The sequence below is a fragment of the Amblyomma maculatum genome, chromosome 1 (assembly GCF_055883805.1).
Source record: "Amblyomma maculatum isolate TAMU_Amacu chromosome 1, ASM5588380v1, whole genome shotgun sequence".
Taxonomy (NCBI): Eukaryota; Metazoa; Arthropoda; class Arachnida; order Ixodida; family Ixodidae; genus Amblyomma; species Amblyomma maculatum.
Genome location: NC_139344.1, coordinates 488633314 through 488659635, shown reverse-complemented (window position 1 = coordinate 488659635; position 26322 = coordinate 488633314). Strand labels below are relative to the sequence as shown.

At 47.4% G+C, this 26322-nt stretch overlaps 1 protein-coding gene across 2 annotated transcripts in view; it reads left to right on the top strand.

The window, feature by feature from the left end:
• Window positions 1-23332, top strand: part of LOC146210160 (uncharacterized) — a 218211-nt gene extending 194879 nt beyond the window's left edge. For both annotated transcript variants that reach the window (XM_084587484.1, XM_084587483.1), the window contains 2 exons: window positions 10410-10477; window positions 23082-23332. In XM_084587484.1, coding sequence (XP_084443610.1) covers window positions 10410-10477; window positions 23082-23183 — 170 coding nt within the window. In that variant the 3' untranslated portion in view covers window positions 23184-23332. The remainder of the gene's footprint in view (window positions 1-10409; window positions 10478-23081) is intronic.
• Window positions 23333-26322: the final 2990 nt, after the last annotated feature.

The window sequence follows — 26322 nt, the reverse complement described above, 5'->3', positions numbered from 1 at the left end:
CGGTCCGCTGTGCCCACTGAAGCTGAATCCTGGCTGTCGGTCTTTTAAACGGGGGTCCGCAAAGGTCACGTGGAACGGAGGCGGTGCTTGCAGAAGGTAGTCGTTTCGCCAGATAACGAAATCCCCGGCGTCCGGTACCACATGATCCTGAAGGCACGTGTCGACTGATGTGGCATCTTGCGGAAGGGTCAGTTCGGACGAACCGAGCAGAAAAGCCTGTGCAAAGCAGAAGAACGAAGCATAAGGCAACATGCCTAGGCGCGGTCCGCTGTGCCCACTGAAGCTGAATCCTGGCTGTCAGTCTTTTAAACGGGGGTCCGCAAAGGTCACGTGGAACGGAGGCGGTGCTTGCAGAAGGTAGTCGTTTCGCCAGATAACGAAATCCCCGGCGTCCGGTACCACATGATCCTGAAGGCACGTGTCGACTGATGTGGCATCTTGCGGAAGGGTCAGTTCGGACGAACCGAGCAGAAAAGCCTGTGCGAAGCAGAAGAACGAAGCATAAGGCAACATTCCTAGGCGCGGTCCGCTGTGCCCACTGAAGCTGAATCCTGGCTGTCAGTCTTTTAAACGGGGGTCCGCAAAGGTCACGTGGAACGGAGGCGGTGCTTGCAGAAGGTAGTCGTTTCGCCAGATAACGAAATCCCCGGCGTCCGGTACCACATGATCCTGAAGGCACGTGTCGACTGATGTGGCATCTTTCGGAAGGGTCAGTTCGGACGAACCGAGCAGAAAAGCCTGTGCGAAGCAGAAGAACGAAGCATAAGGCAACATTCCTATGCGCGGTCCGCTGTGCCCACTGAAGCTGAATCCTGGCTGTCGGTCTTTTAAACGGGGGTCCGCAAAGGTCACGTGGAACGGAGGCGGTGCTTGCAGAAGGTAGTCGTTTCGCCAGATAACGAAATCCCCGGCGTCCGGTACCACATGATCCTGAAGGCACGTGTCGACTGATGTGGCATCTTGCGGAAGGGTCAGTTCGGACGAACCGGGCAGAAAAGCCTGTGCGAAGCAGAAGAACGAAGCATAAGGCAACATTCCTATGCGCGGTCCGCTGTGCCCACTGAAGCTGAATCCTGGCTGTCGGTCTTTTAAACGGGGGTCCGCAAAGGTCACGTGGAACGGAGGCGGTGCTTGCAGAAGGTAGTCGTTTCGCCAGATAACGAAATCCCCGGCGTCCGGTACCACATGATCCTGAAGGCACGTGTCGACTGATGTGGCATCTTGCGGAAGGGTCAGTTCGGACGAACCGAGCAGAAAAGCCTGTGCGAAGCAGAAGAACGAAGCATAAGGCAACATTCCTAGGCGCGGTCCGCTGTGCCCACTGAAGCTGAATCCTGGCTGTCGGTCTTTTAAACGGGGGTCCGCAAAGGTCACGTGGAATAAACCCAGTTAATAAACGTTGACTGCAAGTAAATAGCTAAAATTTCTAAAAAACTGCTCGCCGACACACCCGCCGAGTTCTGGAAAGCAACACACACAACATTAACTGGGAAGGAAAACCCTACCTTCAGAAAGAAGGGATATGCATCGGGTCGTGCATAGCGCCGATTCTGAGTAATCTGTTTTTATCCAAACTTGACAAGGCTGTTTCCAGCCACCTTGAAAGCTTGGACGTAATCAAGGTCTTTAGATTTGTTGATGATTTTTTTGTTCTTGTTAAGTGTGACCATGGCTCTCTTGAGCCAAAGGCTCAAAGCATTGTAACTATCATGAAAGAGCATTTTAAACCGCTTGTTCTAACATGCGAATTGCCCATTAATAATTCCATTAGATTTTTAGATATTAACTTCACCTTTCACGCTCATCACATATGCTGGGCCTATCAGCCGCGTAGCGACAAGCCGATGCTGCCATATCACTCCGCTCATTCTAAACTTGTGAAAAGAGGTATTATCAATTTATGTTTTCAAAATGCTCTCCGGAAATCTTGTCCACACATGATGAGCGATAGTTTTCAAGAGCAGTCCAGGAGGCTGACTAATGCTGGATATCCCGCCCATGTTCAAGTTTCTGTTGCCGAAAAACTTCTTTAAAAAATGAAACCAAAAAATCAATGCCACCCAAATCCGGTTCCTCTGGAACGGAAAAATCTTGTTGTTTTACCATATCTGCACAAGATTTCTCACAATTTGAAAAGAATTGGTCAACGAGCGAATGCGACCGTAGTGTTCTCGGCGCCGAAGAAACTTTTTACGTTGTGCAAGCTGAAAGAAACCAACACCAAAAAAGCAGGCGGATGCGCAATTAAGCACCAGAAGCCGTACGTCTCGTGCGATGAAGGTGTTGTATATAAAATTCCCTTGTCATGCGGGAAACACTATATCGGCCAGACGGGGAGATGTCTGAACGAGCGCCTAATGGAACACGCTCGCAACGTCAGAAACGGCCGGCTAGGCGGATCGCTAGTTGACCACATTCTCGAATGCAACTCAAAAACCTGTAAGCCTTTCTTTGATAAAAGTGTTGTAATAGGAAAAAGCAGAGAAAGAGTAACGCGCGAAATCATTGAAGCCGAAAAGATAAATAGTTCAGGATGCGCGTGTGTAAGCACACCTTCCATTCTCCTCTCAGATAAAGAGCTTGTCTTTCTAAGGAATTGATACTGTTTGCACATATGATTCATGTTTTTCTGGCGTTTATATATGATGCTTCAGGAGAATAAAATTTGTTGGAAGTTAGCGCTCGTGGTGTTCGTCTCTCGCTCTTGTGTCCTCGTCTTTTGCTGCGCTATAGTGTATTGGAATCATGTACCAACAAGCCCAAAAAACCACGCTACTCAAAATGGAGATGGGTTCTTTGCATTGTTGAGCCAGATTTTATTTTGGAACCTGCACATGGGCGACTAAAATGTCTTGATGCACTATTGACAACCTTCTGGGTACTTTTTATCTACAATGTGCTCGCAACAAGCATAAAAAACAATGTTTATATCAAAAACGAGGAGGCCCTAACGAATTTAAGGGGTGCCCTATCGAGCTTTATGCCCATGAAAATCATAAACGGTAAATACTGGTAGCCGGAAACTAAAATCGGTAAAAAAACAGATATACATATAGCCAAAAAAAGCAAGTAAAAGCGTTAAAATATAACGGTAAAATCACGGGACTGAAAGCGCGGCACCAAGTCATTAACAAAAGTGGCAGAGAGGGTCATTTATGAAACAGATTAAGCATTTACCCTGCCTCTCAGAAATTCCAATTCTTTTTGCGACAAGCACAGTGAAGGTGTACTCACACATTTACCCTGCCCTCACACAGAGGCAGGGTAAATGTTTTTTGCCCCTCTCTGCCCCTTTTGTGAATAACTTTGTGCCGCGATTTTAGTCCCTTCGCTATACTGAACGCCCTTGCTGGGCACAACCAGGCGTGAAATCGCAGCCCGCACATCATACGCGCCTAGTTTTTTATCATTCAACGGGCGAGACTCTATGCTGGGGGTGCGAAGTTGCGTCAGCTGTTGCACCCTCAGAGCTGACGACCACCGATAAGCCACAGCGAGCGCAACGCCGCCACACGGCTGCGCGCTTGCTCCGCAGCCTTCGGAGCAACCTGGTTACTTTTGGCAAAGACGGTACCTGTATTCGGTGCCAGATTTTATCGCTTTCGTATCAAAATTTGACACAACTTTCGTTGTGCGATCATACCAATCGCTGCCTAATCGGCATACGTCGGCTGCTCTAGATATCCAGACAAATTCGCCTTTATGACGGCCACAGTTTCGGTTGTGCTGAGCCAACATACCAACTTCGGGCAGTTATTGATGGTCTACCTGACAGTTCACAATCAGGTGGTTCGGTTCAGTCGCGGTGCTTCGCTCTCGTCAGAAAACTGCGGCTTATAGGCTGTGGCTACTGCTTACCACGATGCTTCCTTCACCGCAGCATCTCGGCGAGCGTCGATGCGACGGGTCGAGGCACGAGTATCCTCAGAAGTCTCCACTGGTTGTCAGTTTACAACAGCTGCGGTGATGTTCGGAATCGCTTCTCGACCAGCGCGGTCTCATGTCTTTTGGACCGCCGCTCTCTGCTTAACACCCTCGTACCTTCTACCGAACTCTCGTAGGCACCCGCGCCGTCACTCTCACAAGCATCCCTCGCTTCGGAGCGGTGAGATCAGGTTTTGGAGTTGTTCCTTTGTTTGTCCCGTACTGCATACGTGCCGCAGTCCTGCTCAACGATTGCGCGTCGTTTTTTCTCCGGCCGGAAACGGCAAAACGACCGCTCCTCGTTTCCCCTCAGCACGTTCCGCTCCGCAAGTGCAATCAACAATGATACCGGGATTTCATGAGGACCGGAGGACATTCCCGGCATATGTCGCAAGAATGAGGTTTTGGAAGCCAAGAGATGTACTGAATCAGTTTAAACGCGTTGTTCCTCCATTTGCATATCCTAATCACGTGACCTCGAACAGTGGGAGCAGAATGGGTGTCGTCAAAGGATTATGGCTAATATATAAGGGGTTAACGAAGGCGCGCCGAAGGGCCTTCATAGCACGATCGACCTTTCCATTTCCTACAAATTTTTCACTTTGTCTCCGCTGTGGTACTCACTTGCTGTATCGCACTTGTCCCAGGACTCGTAATGGTGATCACTTGCCCCCTTCAACTCGCGGACCTGCGGATATTGCCGCCTCTTTTATCGCAGTTTCGCAGCACGTAGCCAGGCGTAGCTATCCTGCCTGTCCAACAAATTTTCAGCGGTCGCTTCCGTTCTCACTTTTCACCCTCCCACTACACAGCGCGGCTTTTAATTACTAGCTGGTAAGTAATGCAAAACTGTCGCACTTCCACACAACTCTTAAATATCATCATCACATCGAAAATTTCTTGCTGGTTGAGCAGTTTACTGCCTGTAATGAATTTGCCTTTTCTGCTTTTAAGTTCCTCCGCATGGACGTCGGGACTTTTCTCTTCTGGAAATATATTATTTAAATACAAATATACATTATTGTTTTGCTTAAGTTTTCTTTATTGGCTTCACATTCGACCGCACGAATACATCAGTTATAGTGATCTGGAACTTGAGGCAACTTCCATGTTCATATTTAACCAACATTAAACTGGCATGACTTTTAGCAATAAAATGTACAGAATCAGTACTTTGAATGAAATATGAATCTTAACATTACCTCATAAATAAGCCTTACCTGTCTTAACGTGATATATCTTTATTTCAGATGTGCAGTCTTCATGCACGTACAACTGCAAAATGTCATGAGGCAATAAAGGACCCGGGGTGCTTGCACCTTAATTGGCACAAGCCACTATTTCAAATTCAAATCTATTGTGCATTACTTAAATGCAGGACACAGTGACAAAAATATTATCAGCAACTTGACAGGCCCTCGTATCCTTACAGATTGTGCAGCAAAAGCGCATCATAAACTGAATCATTAAAACAGTTTTGACGTCATTATAATGCAGTCCGAAAATGCATCACGTAATGTGTGTACACAACACATGAGGTACATAATTTCATAGAACCATTTTCAATATTTACCCAGACACTTACTAGGCAGCAAGCACAATTAAACAGAATTGAGCATATGATGTTTCACTCCGGCTTATTTTATATTATCTAAAATTACAACTTTTGAAATGAGCTATTGTTGTAACTCCACTTATAGCCGACATTTTCCTGGCTCAATTTGGTACTAAGCCCTGCGGATGTGGGGGTGGTGAAAATTTACAATATAGATGAATTCTATAGTATTAATGAGAGGGTGGCAGGCATTGTAATTAGGGTTAATAAGTGGCATAAACTGAAGGTTGTACAGGCTTATCCACCTACATGTAGTTATGATGACCAGGCAGTTGAAAGCTTCTACGAACATGTAGAATCGGCAATGCGAAAAGTAAAGACGCAGTATACTGTACTAATGGGCGACTTCAATGCCAAGGTAGGGAAAAAGCAGGCAGGAGACCAGGCAGTACGTGACTATAGCATTGGTTCTAGGAATAGCAGGAGGGAGTTACTAATTGAGTTTGCAGAGCGCAATAACTTAAGAATCATGAATACCATCTTTAGCAAACGGAAGAACCGGAAATGGACATGGAAAACTCCTAACGGGGAGACTAAAAATGAAATCGACTTCATAATGTGTTCAACCGCCGCCATTATGCAAGATGTAGAGGTAATCGGGAAAGTGCGATGCAGTGACCACAGGATGGTGAGGTCCCGAATTAGCCTAAATGTGAAGAAGGAACGCAACAGATTAGAAAGAAAGAAACCCATCAACGAATTAGCGGTGAAGGGGAGGGGGAGGGCAGAAGGATCTCGCTACAGAATAGATATTCAGCTCTAACCGAAGATGGCGACGTTACCCTAGAAGCAATGAACAATAATTTCAGAGATATCATTACTGAGTGCGCTGTGAAAGTAAGCGGTAGGATAGGTAAAGAGGATACCGGTAAGCTGTCTAAAGAGACGAAAAATTTGATTAAGAAACGCTAGAGTACGAAAGCTTCCTATCCAATAGACCAGGCCGAGATATCAAAGCAAATCAATATGCGCAAGGTGCCCGAAATAAGGAAGTATAACATGGAGAAAATTGAGCATGCTGTAAAGAACGGGGGAAGCCTTAAAGCGGTGAAGAAGAAACTGGGCATAGGCCAAAACCAGATGCATGCGATAAGGGACAAGGCGGGCAACGTCATCACAAATATGGACAAGATAGTCAAAGTAGCCGAGGAGTTCTATGCAGAACTCTAGAGTAGCCAAAGTAGTCAGGACCGTAATGAGATTTGCGGTAGGGAAAAACAGTCAGACGGACATTCCACCAGTGACGAAGGATGAGGCCGAGAAAGCATTAGAAACTACGAAAAGGGGGGGGGGGGCAGATCAACTGGAGAGCATCAGATAACTACAGATTTGTTTAAGGACGAGGGGATATCGTGCAAGAAAAATTGGCCACCCTGTACACGTAGTGTCTGGTGTCATCGACGGTAACGTAACCATGGAAGAATGCAAACATTATCCTCATTCGTAAGAAAGGGGACACTAAGGACCTTAAAAATTACAAATCAATCAGCTTACTGTCTGTTAAGTATAAGGTATTTACTAAGGCAATCGCTAATAGAATCACGACGATCTTCTATAGCAATTGGGCAAACGATCACGCAGGTTTTCGGAAATGGTACTCTACTATTGATCATATCCGTACCATCAACCAGGGGATAGAAAAATTGTCGGAATATAACCAGCCCTTATACATAGCATTCATTGATTACGAAAAATCATTTGACTCAGTTGAAACCTCGGCGGTGATGCAGGCACTGCGAGATCAGGGGGTAGACGAGCCGTACGTGAAAGTGCTGGAAGATGTATATAGTGGCTGCACAGGAACCATAGTTCTGCATAAAGAAAGTAACAAAATTCCCCATAAAGAAAGGAGTTAGGCAAGGAGACACAATCTCCCGACTCCCCAGTACTATTCACAGCTTGCTTAGAGGAAGTATTCAAAGACTTGGAATGGGAGCAGTTAAGTGTAAGGGTAGATGGGGAATACCTCAGTAATCTGCGATTTACTGATGACATTGGCTTGCTAAGCACCTCAGGGGATGAACTGCAAATAATGATTGATGACCTAGACAGGAAAAGTAGAAAGGCTTGAAAAGCAATATGCAGAAGACTGAGGTAATGTTCAACAGCCTCGGTAAGGAACAGCAGTTTACATTAGGTAGCGAAGTACTGGGAGTAGTAGGCGAATATGTCTACTTAGGACAGGTAGTAACCGCAGATCAGGACCATGAAAAGGAAATAACAAGAAGAATAAGATTGGGATGGAGCGCATTTGGCAAGCACTCGCATATTATGACTAGCAGATTACCGGTATCGCTCAAGAGGAAATTATATAACAGTTGCATCTTACCTGTACTCGCCTATGGGGCTGAGACGTGGAGGCTAATCAAGAGGGTTCTACTTAAGCTGAGGACAACCCAGAGGGCTATGGAACGAAAAATGGTAGGTGTAACATTCAGAGATAGGAGGCGTGCAGAGTGGGTCAGAGAAATAACTCAAGTTACCGACATTCTAGAGGAAATTAAGAAGAAGAAATGGGCGTGGACAGGACATGTAGTGCGAAGAGAGGATAACCGATGGTCGCTTAGGGTAACAAACTGGATTCCAAGGGAAGGAAAGCGTAGCAGAGCTCAGCAGAAACTTAGGTGGGCGGATGAGGTTAAGAAGTTCGCAGGGGTCAAGTGGATGCAGCTGGCACAGAACCGGCTTAATTGGAGAAATATGGGAGAGGCCTTCGCCCTGCAGTGGATATAGTCAGGCTGCTGCTGATGATGATGCTGAGATGATTTTTTGGGTTTTCTTATTGTCCGTAATGGGCATGCCCCGGGATGCGCCGCAGATGCGGTTGCGTTGTTGCTCTAATACATTGGGTTTCAGTGTTGGACTTCCGAAAAATGGGTATATTCAGTTTGTTGACCGGCGGGTGTGCCTTCGTCTGGTTCCGAGAGGTTGCGCGACCATGCTACGTCGCTTAGGACACGTCGTATTTCAAACCTTCCCCTCCACGGCAAAAAATAAAAGTACTGCGAGGGTGGATGTGTGCCTAACCTGGTTGCGACAAGTATCATTGGGCGTTGAAGACAGAGTAGATAGAGAGATATTGAAGGCCTCGATCATAACTGCCGCAGGTAATGAGTTCTGCGGCAATTCTTCATGGGCTTTTTTTTCCTAGAAAAAGAACGCAGGTTCCTCGGTACCTGATAGCCGATGTTTCAGCGCTTTCATGCAATTTTCGTATTTAACGTGGCCAGATTGGAAGCTTTGATCACCCGTTGGGTTTTTTTCTTGCCTTTTTTTTTAATCTATACAATTAGTAATTAACAGTCGCGTTCAAATGCGAATGAAAGGACAATTCCGAATGTTTCTGCGAGAATTGTCATCGTTAGAAGAGAGCGTACCAGTATATACTACCCACCATGAAGAAAAATCGAATATTATAACACCATCACAAATTACCTCATGGCAAATTGTCGTTTACCATACCAACACTTCTAAATGATTGCAGCAAAAGTAGTATCGACCTTTTAAAAAAATAAACACAAGATACGCAGCACTACACACTCCTGCCAAACGGTCTCATGACATTCATTGTGGTTTTATGCGTTTATTTTATGATTACCTGTATATCTGTTATTTCGTCCCGATGTATGTAATGGTTGCGGACAAAAATATCTATGTGTATGTGTGTGGTTCAAAGTTGTGAACAATGTATTGTATGTGTTTTCTTTTATTTTGTATACTCGCTTTCTGCTTATACGGGGGGCTGTAGGCTCTTGTCACTTGTCAAGCTACCGCGTTTGCGGGAGCTTTGACCAACAGCTGCCTTCATCTATTTTTAGCATACCTGTTTTTACTACAGGTGTGTGATAGTTTGATTAGGTTTTTATGTTGTTGACACTGCTGAATTTCCTGGCGCATGCTCACGAGTGAGACGCGTTTCTTCGACCACGCATGAGTTTCTAGTGCGCTCTTGTCCGTTCTGTTCTCCCTGTCTCTTCGTGTTTTATGGGCACTGTACTTAAATGGATCGTTACCAACTAACCCATTTTTTTTTATTTTACTGAAGCCTAATCTTTTAGAAGAAGCTGGGAGGACAGAAATAGGCACGCAGTTTGAAAACTAGTTTTCATAGGCAGGTTTGTACATCACCGCAAGCTTTGCGCTCTTTATATCCTCTGGAAATGTGCCGTAAGTCATGGATAAGCTAAAATGTTGGTAAGAACCGACAGAACGGTTTGTAGAACAAATTCTATCCGTTGTGTCTTGAGGACGTCAATGTCTCTAGCTTTACTGCTTTCAGTGCGAGCAACGCTAAGTGAACCTCACTGTTTGTCATCGTTGCAAACAACTCACTGTCCTTGTCGCAAGCACTTAGATAAGGTATATCTAAGTGGTATATCTAAGTGCTATGATATATCTAAGTGCTAAGTATATCTAAAAACGAATGACAGTATGTCGATACTGTCATTCGTTTTTTTTTTTTTCAAGAATAATGAAATAGGCAAAAAGGCATCTGCCAAAGCATTTTGGTAAGAATTCTGCCATCGCACAGCATTGATTCGTCTGATTTGATGGATTTATTGCGACCTAGGAGTAGATTGAGTGTGTACCACAATTTATCTGCATGAGCAGTGTGAACACTAAGGAAATAATATTGAAGTATGTAAGTTTTTCATTCCGGAGAAAGCTCGTGAAAGCATTTCTAACTTTTTTAGTTCGAGAAGGTCCTCTCTTTTTCTTTGCTTTTATAAATAGCGTATATTTGGATTCTCGGTGCTTCCTTTCCTTGACCAGCCATATGAGAACTCCTCTCCATTTTTTCACTAACTCGCGTTTAGGCGGCCAGCGGAAAGGTGCGAACGTGTTAGTTCTTAAACATATTTTACTGCAGGTCTCAAGGCGGCTGCATCGCTCGAAGTGCCTCGCGCGGCTTCCACTGGCCCCAGCACAGCCCGTGAGGTGAGTTGTTTCCCTTCTATTCCGTATCCGCGAATGTCGAAAGGAAAATCCTACACGACAAGAGTGATCACGCGTAAGATATAGGGGGAGGGGGGGGGGCTATGGCTTAAACATAGCGTTCATTGGTTACGAGAAAACATTCAACTCAGCGGAAATCAAGTGACGCAGGAAGAGGCTTTTTCTTATATTTACATTGGCCTCACTTAAAAAATTCCGAGAGCACTGTGGAAATGCAGGAATGCGAAAGCCTAAGCGTTGCTGTTACACACGCTGTATCGTTTTTTCTCTCATTATTATTATCAACCTAATGCGCCGTCATTATCATCGGTACAATTACCTTCATGGTGAACAAGGAGAAATATGCGCATTTCACGAACCCGGCTTCTACTAAAGTTCTTTAAACTTCATGCCGAAGTTCTACCTGTGAAACTGTGGCTTCACAAAAGAAAAATTTCTTTCTTCTGTTTATTGTCGGCTACGTGACACACCTGAAACCATCGAACATTGTTTTATGCCTGCAAAGAGGCGATATTATGTAGGTTGTTCTACAAAGAACACTGAAGAAACACTGTATTGAACTGTTACAACACTGTTAGAAAACAGTGTTCGGTGCCTAATGGCCACCCAAACATGATCATGAACCATTTGACATGATTTTCCTCCTTGGACTACACAGCCTGTGGAAAACGCCGATGTTGGACCGGAACACTGAGTCCCTAGTACTCATTTCAGCCAGATGGTGCACCACTTATGACGACTATCAATCGGACTGGCTCCCATTAGTGATGTTTTATCGCGACAGCGTTAAGGAGCTCGTGTCGCAGAAAAGCCGGTGTCGTCGGCGTCGGCGGCGTTGGCCGTGAGCGATAAATCCCGGCATGCACTTCATAAACAAAAACCAACTTCCAAGATGTGCTGAGTGGGAATCGAACCAGGGTCTCCGGAGTGTGAGACGGAGACGCCACCACTCAGCCACGAGTTCGATGCTTGAAAGCGGTACAAAAGCGCTTCTAGTGAATGCGGTGTTGCCTTAGAAACGTGCCGTAGAACGTTATCCTGCGGTGTATATCGGTAATTATGAGCATGTTACTTACAGAAGTCGCAGTTACACGAGTAGCGAAGTACGTTTCCGCTATATTTCTTCTGCGCTCTGCGCACATGCGGAGCCATCTTGCGGCAAACACAGAAGAACCCCTCCTCGCAATGTGCGGCGCTGCCCCGACACGTGGCGCGCCACTCGCCCCAGACGTTTCGCCGTGCACCCTCACGGGTTGTAGAATCAAGCGTCTTTCCTTTCTTTAGATCACTATCTTCGCTCACCCGCTTCTCCCCTTCGGGCCGCGCGGGTACCGGTGCGAGGATGCCCCAATACCCTTGCGTTTAATAAGTTTTCTCGCTCTCTCCCCTTCCAACATCCAGCGTGCGTCACTCGAACAGTGGTGTTTAGGCGACGCGGCTCCTCTTTCCGCTCACAGCGCGATTGCTAGCTGCAGCGTCTGATGCCGGACGCCCCTGACGTGATCGCTGCGCCGTAGCGCTTCTGCTGCGAAAGCGTCCCCTGCGATGTGTGCCGAGCTGCTTCCGAGGAATCATGCTTCTGCGTGGCGCTCCCAAGCGAGATAGAGGACGATCCCATCAAGGCGTCAGCCACATGATCGCGTCCGCATTCATGGCGCGTCGCTGCCCGGCTTTCTCCCTCCGAGACACCGAGTTCTTTGGTTCGTTCCGCTTGCTCAGGCGCACGTTTCGTTGCCGCGCCGAACGCTGCGTTGCTAGGCGCTCATCGCGTGATTCGTGAGTGCAAAGTCCGACGCGGGGCGCCTCATCAGTGATTGCTGCGCCGTAGCGCATTGTCTTACACTCCTTGGCAGGTCGACGGGTGTTGTATTGCAGGGCCTTGCGCGCTCGCTCTTGAGACGCGTGTGATGGAAGCGGCGCCGTCTACCAGTGCCGGTAGCGCTGGGCGGTGCGAACGAGGTGCAATAACGCTATCGCGTTCCACTCTTGAAGGCGAAGCTTAAGCGTCCTCCAAATTTTTTCTTCGGCGCCGCTTTAGTTCGGTTGTGTTAAAATTTGTTTTAGTTATCTGGTGTTGTATATTAATGCTGCTTCTTTTGTATTGACCTGTTTTCTTACCGAATTTTTAGTGTTGTACTTCAGTAGAGTTAGTTGTTGGGCTAGTCGGTATTAAGGACATAGTTTTCGGCGCAAAGGCACGCGGCCAAAGGAAAGAAGAAGAAGGAAAACTACACAGCGCTGAATCACAACTGTTTATTTTTCGACGCACACAAGAGTTATATACAACCAGACGCGCAGGCGCATACCGTGCCAGGGAAAAGATAAGCAAAACGAAACGCATCACACCTTTATCTCAAGAACTTAGAAAGGAAAATATTTTCTGCGTTGTACAAAACAACTGAGGTATCGCTAACACAACCTGACCCAGCCCTCTGAATATAATTTGCTTCTATCGTTTCACGGGTGGTTTTTAATTTGCTTTTGCTTAAAATCCTGACTCCAGAAAACAGCGGTGTACAATCCTTGCAAGTAGCGCAGTGCGCGACAAGGTCAGCACCTTCCTTATTCTTTAGATCTCTTGCGTGCTCCCTGAGCCGGTCGTTGATGCAACGCTTTGTTTGCGCGATGTACGATCTGCCACACGTCAGGGGAACATCGGGCAAACAAAGCGTTGCATCAACAGCCTGCTCAGGAAGCACGCAAGAGACTTCACGCAAGAGACGCATCTGCGCCGTCGTTGTCCACTTCTCCTCTTTGTCTCGTCTTTTTGCGCACGTATATTACTGTCCATCATGGTTCACCAACTCGCTCAAACAGCCGTTCTTCTACAGTGTATATCACTCTTGTGTGCGTCGAAAAATTAACAGTTGTGAGTCAGCGTTGTGTTCGTCCCTATAGTCTTCCTTCTTCTTTCCTTTGGCCGCGTGCCTTTGCGCTGAAAACTATGTACTTATATTTTAGTGCTGTGTTGTGACGTATTTTAGTTGTGTGGTGTATATTTTAATTGAATTTGTTCGGTTACAAGCTGATTACTTTGTAAATAATGTATGTAGCTCTCTTCTCTGTATAAATACGCGTAATAAATACCATGCTGAAAAAAAAAAACACCGGGCATGGTCAGTTGGATAAAGTGCTCGGCTGGGGATGCGAGGCATGGAGGTTCGATTTCCGGTTTTAGAAGTTTATTTTTGTGATTTATTCTTTTTCTTTTCGATCACTCTGCAGCGTCGAAGCATTATAGCAGGCAAGTGGGTACAACATTAAAGTGAGGAGCAGATAGACAAAAAAACTCCCATGAGAGGAAGAACAAAAAAGGGGAAGGGTAGACAACAAAGTAAAGAACAAAAAATACAAGAGGAGCAACAGTGCATTTGGTAAACAAATATTAGTTTGAAGGAACAATAAAATCACAAATCATTGATTAGCCATAAAAGTACATCTGGATGTACACTCACAACATCAGCTGGCAACTTGTTTCATTCAGAAATAGTACGTGTGAAAAATTTGTACTTTTTGTAATTCGTTTTACATGCCATTTCCCCTATTGTAAAACTGTGATCTGTCGTGTTAGATATACAGAAGAATAAAATGATGCGGTGCGTACACTAGAAGCTCTCCCAGACTAACCTTGTGCCCTCGCGACATCCTTACTGGAGGTAGTAAAATAGAAATTGTTCACAGTGCATCTGGCGTTTTGAATTACGTTTATAAATTAAAAAAACAGGAATTTCTGAAATTCCTCTGATGGTCACGAGACCATCGCGGGATACTCATCATCTTAGGTGCACAGAACCGTGGCGCATAACAGGAGTCGAACATTTAGCTGTTAAACGCATTCCTGGCGTAAAAAGTTGTGGATTGAAAAGGCGATGTTACAGGAGCTGCCGCGCTCTCAAGGCGAAGCCTCAGCGTGCCCCTCATTCAAACAGCCAGAACATGCATAACCATGATTAAAACAGCTTTCTCTCGTAGCATTAGGCTGAAGCGTGCCTAAACCCTAGTGCTTTAGAAACAGGATGTTCTATTCATTGTATTCTTAACCCAGCGCTAGCCAGCAGTCTGGTCAACAATTACTAAATGTATTACTATTTCACCAGTTACGCCTAGAGTATTTATTTATTGAGAAATCTGTCGCCCCCCTCTCGCTGTTTTTGATATCCATATCAATTTTTGCAGTTACGAAAGTGCTCTTCTCGGCAGTGCAGGGAGTGTTAAGCTGCACATGTGTGAAGCTGCCCGGTCAAAAACAACGCTCGACGAGCGAGCCAGTCAAATGCCGGTCTCGGGTGCTGCGAAAAGAGCACGTGACGCTGGCCCTCTCACACTGGACCCCACAGGACCGATCCCTCAGCAGCGTCTACTAGTAATTATGAGCTCCAATTCGTTCGCTATCTTTTGCCTTTCAAATCATTGCCAGCACTTTGAAACCTCTGCGGCAAACTCGTGGGCCAGAAGTTTGACAAGTGGCACAATCCGCCTTTTGCGCGAGTTTTCTGCGCATGCGCAAAGTCGTAGCGGCGACCGATGGAAACACATTGGATGGCGTCGACGGCGGTTCTCGGCGCCGCCAGTGCACGGGGGCTGGCGGCACCGGGCGGCATGATGGCCGTCACAGGCTTGGCAAAGCGATGCCAACCACATCTGCCGCGTAAGGTTGCCACTCTCTAGGCGTGCCGGAATGCAAGACGCGGTTTTCCAGGTTTCCTTCGGCGAGCCGCGACTTATTATTAGGGCCTACAAGCGTCAAGATGTGAATGGCTGCACCTTAGCGACCGACTGCATACTCGTTACAGGTATGTATGCATCTAACGGAAATGTGCATGGTGAAAAGTATCTACTGCAGTTTGCACCAAGACTGTAACCCACCAGTGATAGCCGCAATGAGCATTTGTTCGGCGCGTGTTTGATTTATGTGCGACGGAGCCTGATGGCGATGTATTTTGTCGTTTGTTTTCTTTATATGCAAAGGGGCTGGGTAGCGCAGATATCACAGGTGGCTGTGTACGCTAGACCGGATATTTAGCATGTTTTACCGCGACTGCCGCCTGACTAAAAAGAAAGAAAAAATTGGGCGTTTGTTGTGTTGCACCGCCGTTCGCAAGCAGAGTGGTAGAGCTGGTCATGAGGCTCGCGAACGCCAGTGTATTACAACAAACGCCGTATTTTTTTCTTGTTAGTCGGATGGTAGTCACGATAAAACATGCTAAATATTACGGCCTAGCGCACACCGCCGCCTGTAATATCTAAGCTACCTAGCCCTCTCGCACATAAAGAAAAAAAAAACGACAAAATACACCGCCATCAGGCCCCGGCGCAAATATAGCAAACACGCACCGAAGAAATCCTCATTGCAGCTAGTACTGGTGCGTTACAGGCTGGGTGCAAACTCCAATAGGTAATTTTCATCATGCATATTTCCTTTATATGCATGCATGCCTGTATTATCTGTGTTTTTGCCGCTCGGATCATATGACGCATTTGACATTCTTGCACAACGCACAGTATTTTTTTTTACCTTACAGGCTCGCCTTCGTGCTCGCCAAAGCATTCGGACTTTGTTCCTTCGGTGTACGCAAACAGATTCACTTCATTAGAAAGCTTGACAATCGTCGTCTTCGTCCAACCGTTTCCAACGGCAAAGAAACCGCCCGGCACAAATGAGTCTCCTGGAGGGTTCATGCTCGTTCATTCGCAGAGTGAATCGCTCTGGACGTAGAACAGCGTTGGTTCCTGACCGAGATGCGCATCCGATATGTAGGAGATGCGCATGTGTCACCAAGTCGTTGATTTAGGAGAAATGCGGTTGTGGAAGAAAGGTTGTGGATCCTTTCAGAACAGAATGATCATTCTCTGTGCACCGAGAACCTCTTCACCACTGCGACCACATCCGTTCTGAAGGCAGAAACCGGCTACAGCTGTGAATCATCCATTGCCAGGAAAATGCCTCGCGTTTCCTGCAGGTGTGCATTCCGGCCGGGACGATGCCCTTTTCAGAGGGTGGTGTATAAGTGCCTCTCTACCAAGCTTCGTAGATGAAATCCTATAGCTGCACGCGTTGAAATGACGCGATCAGGAAGCGATGCCCATTGCACCATGCCGGCGCCGCGGTGACCGCATTGTGCTCTGTAACTCAAGAAACCCCGCGCATATGCCTAGGTCACAGGAGACGATTCCACCTAGCTCTGCAGCATCAACAAACCCCTGGCTCGTTTGCCCTTTGAGATCCCCCTCTCTCTCTGTCTCCGCGCTTTCCTGTCTGCCGTGACTCGTGAACCTGCACACTGAGAGCGTCTCATTCTGCCACGTCGAACACGGCCCGGGCTACACGCTCTAACAATACGAAGACCGTATATGCATGCGTTATGAGTGGATTGTGAAAACGCTGTAACATTCCCCCGTACTGCGTTAACATAATATACTGCAATCACTGTCATTACTTTCTGCCCCGAGGGCAAAAAAGGGGGGAGCTTTCGCTCTCTACCTGCGTTGGCGTGGCCATTTCGTATGGTGTGCTTTCGGGTCGTCTGCTACACTGCCGCCCAATGTGTTTGTCGCCCTCTCCCGCATGATGGCGCCACATCCTTCAGCAAAAGGCGGATTAAGGCACCCTTCCGGCTGGTATGACAGCACGGGGATAGCTTCTGGCCACACCCGATGTCACACCTTAATAATATTGCCACGCCACTGACGACGACGAAGGGCTGTGATGGTCTGGGAGAAGAGGAGAAAGCGTTGGTGCCTGGGGCTAGTAGGCTTCACCTTATCCCACTGCCATATCACTGTAAATAAACACCCCTTTGCTATTTCATCGTAACAACTTGGTGGCAGGTGCTCCTTTCGATCCCTAAGTACGGTGCAGCAAGACCAACTGGAGTTTCGACGTAGTCGCCACCTTGCTGGACTGCCACCGCTTTCAACCATCATGGACCACACCGATTCTAACCGTGCCAGCCGCGACGCTGCAAGCCAGCCTGGTGACAGGCCTGCCCCCTCCAGCTCTATTCCCTGCCAGCCTTACCGGGAACCACGACCGTTTGCAGGGAAAGAAGGTGAGGATGTTGAGAAGTGGCTGCTTCATTATGAAAGAGTTAGTCGGTACAACCGGTGGGACCCTATCACCATGCTCACAAATGTCGTTTTCTTTCTAACTCACACGGCTATGACATGGTTAGAGAATAAAGAGGACAATTTGACAACTTGGGAACGGTTTGCCACCGAGATCAAACAGTGTTTTGGTGACTCTGTACCGAGCAAAAAGCGGGCTGAGCAGACCCTTGCCCAAAGAGCTCAATTGCCGGATGAAACTTGTACCACTTATACAGAAGAGATCCTCAGATTGTGCAAATGTGTGAATTCCAACATGCCCGAAGAAGACAGAGTCGGCCACATTTTGAAGGGCATCGCGGCTGACGTGTACAACTTTTTAATCGCCGAAGACACCCTTGAAACCGTCTCCGATGTTATTAAACACATCCGCGCTTTTCACGCTCTCAACACGCGTCGTATTGCGCCAAAATTTGGGCGGCTGGCCAACGTGCCTACCGTGGCCAGCCTTGATGACCACGCCCAACTAGATCTTCCGTCGACGATCCGGCAAATCGTGCGGGAAGAACTCCTGCGGCTCAACCCACTTCCCCTGCACGAATCTGCTGAGGTCTCTGTTCAGAGGGTCTCTAGACGGCCGGCTTCACCACCACAAGTGATTACAGTGCAGCCTTTCCCACAAGCTCCTGAAGTTGCAGCTTTTATTGACTATCCTCATATGCCTTTCGCCAACCGGAATGCGTCGATGCCTGACGCCCCAAGGTATGACGTCGCCTCAAGTGCACATAGATCTTCCATTCGATCTACCAGGATTCCAGAGCAGTATGAGTATTCAGCCAGACCTACGACGCACCCAGCTGTTCCCTGCTCTTATTCGCAACTGCATTTTCTACCTTCCCCGCCGATATGCTACCGCTGCGGCGTCGAAGGTCACATCGCCAGACACTGCCGTAGTAGGTTCCCACTTCGCTATAACCGTCCGGCGCTTCCAACAGTACCCGACAATCGGCAATACAATCCAGTTTTTCAACAATCAAATACTTAGCTTGGGTATTACCGCAACATCCATAACCATAATCTCCGCGACCACTCCCCTGCATCTGATAGAAGTGTTACTCCACCACCCGCCTTCCGTGCGCGTCGTTCCCCATCACCACGACGGCGCTCCATGTCGCCTCAGCATCCTCAGCAGGAAAACTAATCAGCGCGACCAATGGAGGTGAGGCCGCTGGAAATGTGCTGTGTGCCAACATCCCTCCAACAATAATGCTGAAAAACAAAATTCGTGAGTTCATTGATGGTGTGTATACATTAGCTTTGATGGATACGGGTGCGACTGTGTCTGTGATGAGTAATCAGTTTAGGCGCTTGTTGGGACGCAAAGTGATGTTTGAATATGACCGTGCTTCAACGTTTTGTGGTGTGAGTGGAGAGGCGTTGCGGCCACTGGGTGTGTGTAGTGCGCAAGTGTCTGTAGGTGGTGCAATGTTTCAAGCCGAATTCTTAGTCTTACCCCACTCTACGCATGACATCATTTTAGGAATGGACTTGAAGTTTTGTCGCGCTACCGGGGACTGCGGAAGTCAAGAGGTTCATTTTGACGGCTCGCATCTGCCGACTCTTTTTGAAAGTGGCCGCAATGAAGAAACAGTTTTTAGTATTACCGAAGACACAGTAGTTCCACCTTTGTCTGCCATGTTCGTCCCCGTGTCCGCTCCACTTCTCGACCAGGTTTCATTTCAGGCCGTGGTGCACCCTGTTCACTCAGCATGCCTGAAGAAAAATGTTATTATCCCTCACTGTATGATCTCCGTGCATCACGGTAGTGCCTCGTTATGGACAATCAATCCATCGTCCGAGCCCGCAGTTTTATCAACGGGATTGAAGCTTGCCTCCTGTGGACCCGATGCGCCCCACATCGTTGCTTTGGTCACAGATGCTACGAGTGCCACCGTACCTCTGCCTGCTGATGAAACTTCGATCTCCCGCATGATCAGCGCCGATCTCAGCTCAACTCAACGCCGCACTCTTGTGGATATTCTTCTACCCTTCTCGCCTATGTTTGACTTTTCTCAAACAGATGGACCGACCTCTCGCCCTGCACAACGGACCCATCGTACTATCGACACTGGTTCGGCTCGACCCATTCGTCAAAAGCCATATCGCGTGTCCCCATCTGAGCGCAAAGTCAGTCATGAACAGGTGGAGGACATGCTACGGAAGAAGGTGATACAGGAGTCATCTAGCCCCTGGGCTGCCCGTTATTCTTGTACGCAAGAAAGACGGTTCGTGGCCATTCTGCGTCGATTATCGGCGTCTAAATTCTGTTACGAAAAAGGACGTCTATCCTCATCCTCGCATAGACGATGCCCTCCACTGCCTCTCTGGTGCGTCCTATTTTTCTTGTCCTGATCTCAGATCTGGCTACTGGAAAATTACAATGGACCCTGCTGACAAGGAAAAAAAGAGCCTTCGTAACGCCAGATGGCCTTTATGAGTTTAATGTTATGCCATTCGGGCTCTGTAATGCGCCAGCCACACAGTTTTGCGCGGCTTACAATGGGACATTTGTCTTTGCTATTTAGACGATGTCGTCATATTTGGGAAATCCTTCCAAGAACACAATGACCGTCTAGTACGCGTCTTGAATTGTCTGCACAACGCCGCCCTAATTCTAAACTCGAAAAAGTGCCGCTTTGGAGAGCGCCAAGCGCTGGCGCTAGGACACCTTGTCAATGGTGATGGTATAATGCAGGATCACCAGAAAACTGCCGCTGTTGAGTCTTTTAAACCCCCGCAGACAGTGAAGGAGTTGCGCAGTTTTCTAGGGTTGTGTTCGTATTTTAGACGATTTATACATCGCTTTGCTGACGTTGCTTACCCATTGACGTGCCTTCTCAACAAAAACTCCACTTTTGACTGGACACCAGACTGCGACGCGTCATTTCGTCAGCTGAAGTTTCTTTTAATATCGAAACCCATCCTACGTCACTTTGATCCTGCTGCAGTGACAGAAGTTCACATGGACGCTAGTGGAATCGGTCTCGGGGCAGTCCTTGTCCAACGGCACGATGAACAAGAGCATGTTATCACGTACGCAAGTCGTACCCTGAGCAAGCCGGAGCGAAACTACAGAGTCACCGAACAGGAATGCCTGGCTGTAGTTTTCGCTGTGCAGCGTTTCCGTTCATATTTGTACGGACGGTCGTTTACTATCGTAACTGACCATCATGCACTCGGTTGGCTGCGGAACCTTCGGGACTCATGTAGTCGCCTCGCACGCTGGGCCCTCCGGTTACAGGAATATGACTTTGCCGTGGTGTACAAAAGCGGGAGGCGTCATGCAGACGCAGATTGTCTTTGTAGGATGCCAATGGCCACGACTGGACTTGACAGTGACGATTTCGACAATTATATATCGACCCTCGAGCGAGCGTTCCCCGACACGAATGTTTTCAAAACGGAACAGAAAAATGATAGCAATCTGCAGCCTCTATTTGCCGTCGATGAAGCCAGCGTACCTACAAGCCGTTTTTGTGTGCGTGATGGCCTCCTATGGAAAAAGAGTTATTCGCCTGTCTGCCAGCGATACCTACTCGTAGTTCCCAGACGCTGTGCATGGACGTATTGCGTGTTATGCATGATGATCCAACTTCTGGGCATTTGGGATCGGTTCGAACACTCCACCGTGCTCAAGAAAGATTTTACTGGCCCAGACTGCGCTCGACGATTGAACAATACGTTGCCAGTTGGCAGCAATGTCAACGCCACAAACGTCTAACTGCAACTCCATCTGGCTTGCTGCACCCTGTGAAGACCCCGACAGCTCCGTTTGATCAAGTAGGCATTGATATCGTAGGTCCGTTTCCGAAGTCCGTGGATGGAAATCGCTGGATTGTAATCTGCGTGGACTATCTCACACGTTACTGTGAAACCGCCACTCTTACATCTGCTACGGCGCATCAGGTGCTGCACTCAGTCATCTTACGACCCGGGCCGCCACGAATTGTCATCACTGATCGGGGCCGACAATTCACTGCTGATGTTATTGAAGAGCTCATGCGTTTATGCTCCGTAACTTTCCGACAATCGACGCCATACCACCCCCAGACAAATGGCATGACTGAGCGCGTCAACAGAACGCTTATCAACATGCTAGCCATGTATGTGGACGCAGGGCATAAGAACTGGGACACCATACTACCCTTCACGTATGCGCTTAATACCGCCACGCATGAGACGACTGGGTGCAGTCCATTTTTCCTTCCCTATGCCAGACCGCCACGCTACCCCCTGGATACTATCCTCCCCTTCACAAGCCGTGAAGACCCCTGCCTGGCTGAGGCCCTCTGTCTCACCGAAGAAGCTCGGAGAATCGCCAGATTACGTTCTGGTGCTTCACAAGAACGTTCTAAAGTGCGACACGATGCCAGTCACCGGCGGGTCACGTACTCTGTAGGTGATCTAGTCTGGCTGTGGCGCCCAATTCGGCGCCGTGGCCTACATCAAAAACTCTTGGCCCACTATGACGGACCATATGTGGTTGTCAAACGCAGCAGTGACTTGACTTATGCAATAGCCCGCCTGACAGCATCGGGTCGTCGGTCTGCCAAAACCGAACTATGTCATGTTGCCCACTTGAAGCCGTGTCAGCCTCGCACGACTCACGAACACGCCCAGAGGGCCTAGGCTGAGTAGGGGGGAAATGTCACGCCACTGACGACGACGAAGGGTTGTGATGGTCTGGGAGAAGAAGAGAAAGCGTTAGTGCCTGGGGCTAGTAGGCTTCACCTTATCCCACTGCCATATCACTGTAAATAAACACCCCTTTGCTATTTCATCGTAACAATATGTTGGCGTGCCGCTGGGTGGATTTGCTCGCTCTTTAAGGGGTGTGATGATGTCATAGCTCTGGTGCACCACCATGAGGCATTGCGTGATGACGTGATAGACATGGTTCTTAGCCATGACTGCCCACATGGTACACCACTTGACAACCATGCTGGTCACGACGCGTCAGCCGTGGTGGTTACGATAAGTATAGCACTTGTGCGCACATTTTCGAAACACTTGATCCGTGGTCTGCCGCTATATTGAATAGTTCGGATGGACAGAAAAGAATTTTGAAACGTGCGCAGTAATAACTATGACTGTTAATTAAAAGAAAGCACTTCGAAACTGCAAATAGGAGGCCCTATTTGCAGCTTCGGCTTTTTCGCCTCCTGCTAAAAAAATAAACCGGTTTTTAAATGCTCCTGGAGCATCCTTTAGAAGCCCACACTACACTCTTCCCTCTTTTTGATGTTTACTGTGACACATGGTTAGGTGCTTAGCAAGAGAGTGGGACACTGATTCTTAATAATCAGTTCTTTGTGTGTCACTTTCGGTGCTACTCTTCACAACTCCTGTATGTCATACTAGAAAGCGCGCGCGTCTGTAGAAGTACATATAACTCGTTCAATTTAATGTAATTGATTCAGTGTGGATATCATTTTTTTGTGTGTCTGCTGCAAGCAAACTGTGCTTATCATTAATCATGCAGGGAGAGCAGTCTCAGCCGCGCCTCCACAACGGCTCGTCTCTGGTCGCTTGGCGCAGAAGGAGACAGCTCAAGATTACAGAGATGCTGGCAGGAAGGAAATGAGCCATCAACAGAGTTCCCTGCAAGCGACGTCGAGAAGAATCCTGTTGTTCTTTCCTGCTTCAGTGGAAGCTATGCAGCGCTTTATACTGGCCACAAGCAGGCTAGCCTTTGTCTTTAGAGCTTTCTGTTCTGCAATAAATGGGGCAAATGATAAGAATGGTATTTTTAGCACCCGAAGAGGTTGCATGCCCAGTCTACGTTACCATTTTGTCGAGCGGCGCATTTCCCTGCATAAAAATCGATACCTCGTCGCAGTTTCTACCTTTTACAAGCAATGCTTCTATGGAAGTAGATCCACACATGTAGATGAGCATGAGCACTTTGTCGGCAATCGTGGGCTGATTTTTAATTTCAGTTTTTATTGCACTACCCGAGCTCTCAACACAAGGGTGACGTCACTGCTGCACGTAGTGCTTGAATGTCTCTCTCCCCATTAAAGGCGTACTCGGTTTCGGCCTTGCAAAACGGCAAGAGCATAAACTGCTGGGCTAGTCTGTGGATAATGTTTACCAGAGAGCACTACAGTACAAGACAGCGAGAAAGAAGCGGCATTGTGTGTGTGTCGCCCGTATTTCTTGTCTTGCGTCTGTTGTCGCTTGTTTAGTAAGCAATGGCAAAGGACGGCTAAGTTTTGTCTACCGATGAAAACTATAAAGAAACAGAAAGAAGACACCACAAAGCTTGCGCTGCATTGCGCATGCCATTGTCTCGTGTGCAAAATGCATGGCTGATGAGGGCAATTTTTTTCTCCTTTGCCTGCGAACATCGTTTTGTCTGACCTCCTTTGTTTTATATGTCTCCAGGTCCACACAGAAATGTGTGAGGCTTTATGGTTGTTTTCTTGACAGTGGATCAGTCTTGTTCGTATTCTTGTCTGATGCTGGCAGCTTTGTACCATTCCTCTGATTTCACTCGTGGGGTATTTCAGATCCTTCGACTATACTGCCTTGGCCAGTACCAGTCCTCAATTATGTGGTTGTGTAAATATCATTTATTACAGTTCTTTTCACAATGCACATTTGTTTTCAACTGTGGTTTGTCTTCTTGATTTTAGTGAAGGAAAAATCTTTAAAGAAAAAAAATGGTACTCACGGGACGCTTAGATTATTCCCATCAGCACCTACATAACAGTGCCACCTTAATAGTAACAGTATCTGACGCCACAACCAAAGGGACTGGTATGGCACTGAAAAAAAACACTTTAGTAAGCTAACCAGCGCCATCAGAAAGCTAAGAAAATTAACTAGTGGGTGGCGATAGTAGCAAAAGGTGCTCTCTGGTTGTCGAACAAAGAATGCCCGTTGGACTCGTCAACGCTCAATATAAGGTAGGAGAAGAGACGTCCAGATCGAGCCGCGAAATGTGTCTAGAACCACCTGGAACATTTTGGAAGCAGACATGAGTCACCTGAATCATTCTTGACACATCTCGGTGCATATCTCTGGAAAACGAAAATACTAAAGACGCGTCTCGATGACACAAAGTGACAAGGCCGCACTCCAACAGGTGGCAGCAGCAACAAATAAAGGCTTGAAGGGCAGAGTCATACAACTCCTTGCAGTTGCCTCACAATTAAAACGTGTTCCAGAAACGCAGACTGGTCAAGGAAAAGGAATACGTAAGTTCGAAGGTAATAAAAACGTTAGGGCTAAGGTTGTCTGCTTAGTGCATGAATGAGCAAGAAGTGATTGGCTATACACCTTGCACGGTAGCTGCCCTCTAGGTTGTTCTCATGCATCTTATCCTATCCTAGTGTCTCCTGCACTTATCCAGAGGAGGACCTTCCTCTTTTTCCAGTTTACCTCCTGTGAATCATGGCAGGTAGTTTATATATATCTGCAATGTGAATTTTCAAGCAAGTTGAGTCGATGTATTCGAATACATCAAATTAGTACGTCATTAGATTTAACTAAGGCTTCAGATTTCGTGGTAGTAATCAGGACTGTTTTGCTACACATATTAGTGCTATAGCAGCTGTAGCAATAAAAACTTGGTTTGTTTGTAGGGTTTCACGTCCCAAAGCGACTTAGGCTATCTGATGACGGCCCAGTTGATGAGTCGAGAGTAATTTCGACCACCTGGGGCTCTTTAACGTGCACTGACATCGCACAGCACACAGAAGCCTCCCCCGTCGAAAGGCAGCCTTCGTCCGGGATTCAATCCCGCATCCATGGGTTCAGTAGTCGAGCACGCTAACTACTGAGCTACCGCGGAGAGCCATTAGGCTGGAGGAACACTTGAACTCCGCCCTTAAGGATATGACGCGACAGTGCTAATTTGTCCTCTTTGCCAGCTCCCCTTGCGAATGCTCGTTGGAAACCATCCACTTTGCAACCTGATAATTCAGTAGTCGCGGATATTTGCCTTTATTATCCGACATACACTCATTAGCTTACAGTTGCAACCTTACGTTACGGGAAACACCTACCGACGTAGATGTAAATCTCTTCTTGAAGAAATTCGGATGTACAGGGTCGTCCACTCTTAGGGTGAACACGCGAGCACGTGACAGCTTTAATCGGAGCCCTACCACGTTCAAACCGTGTGCGAGTTGAAGTGAGATGGCAGCCCATGCGAAGCACCACCTCTAGGTCTCTAAATGCTGACTGTTTTGTTTCGATGTGAGGCCGTGTCATACGCGACGGCCCTTCGAAAAGAGCGGCCACATTTTCGCGTGTTGACTTCAAAGAGTGGAGGACCCTGTACGTGTCTGCGTGGCCCATAGGTGCAGCTTAACTCAACAAACAAGGATCATAAAAGGCTGCACGATTCACCTATCTCCAGGGTCTAAGCCTGAGTTAGCAATTGCTGGTATAGCTGAGCCCGTAAAATTTCTCTCACAAAGCCAACGCCCGCCAAGCCGACACCAGATTTTTGGGACAATAGGGAGTTTAGAATAGACTAAGGGGATAGAGGAATAGCGGGCTTCTCTTGCGTATACTCAGAGCGATTACCGCGCCCTCCGTCCTTTTGTCGAGCATTCTGTGAGTGCGCATTGTAACCCAGACATCACCCTATCGTCTTTTTGCGTGCCCCTGATCTAAAACTCCCTAATGAGGTCTTTAACGTCATCCCGTTAAAGATAACCTGCCAGTCAATTCAGCACACTTGCGCTAAGCAGTAAAGTAGGAATACATCC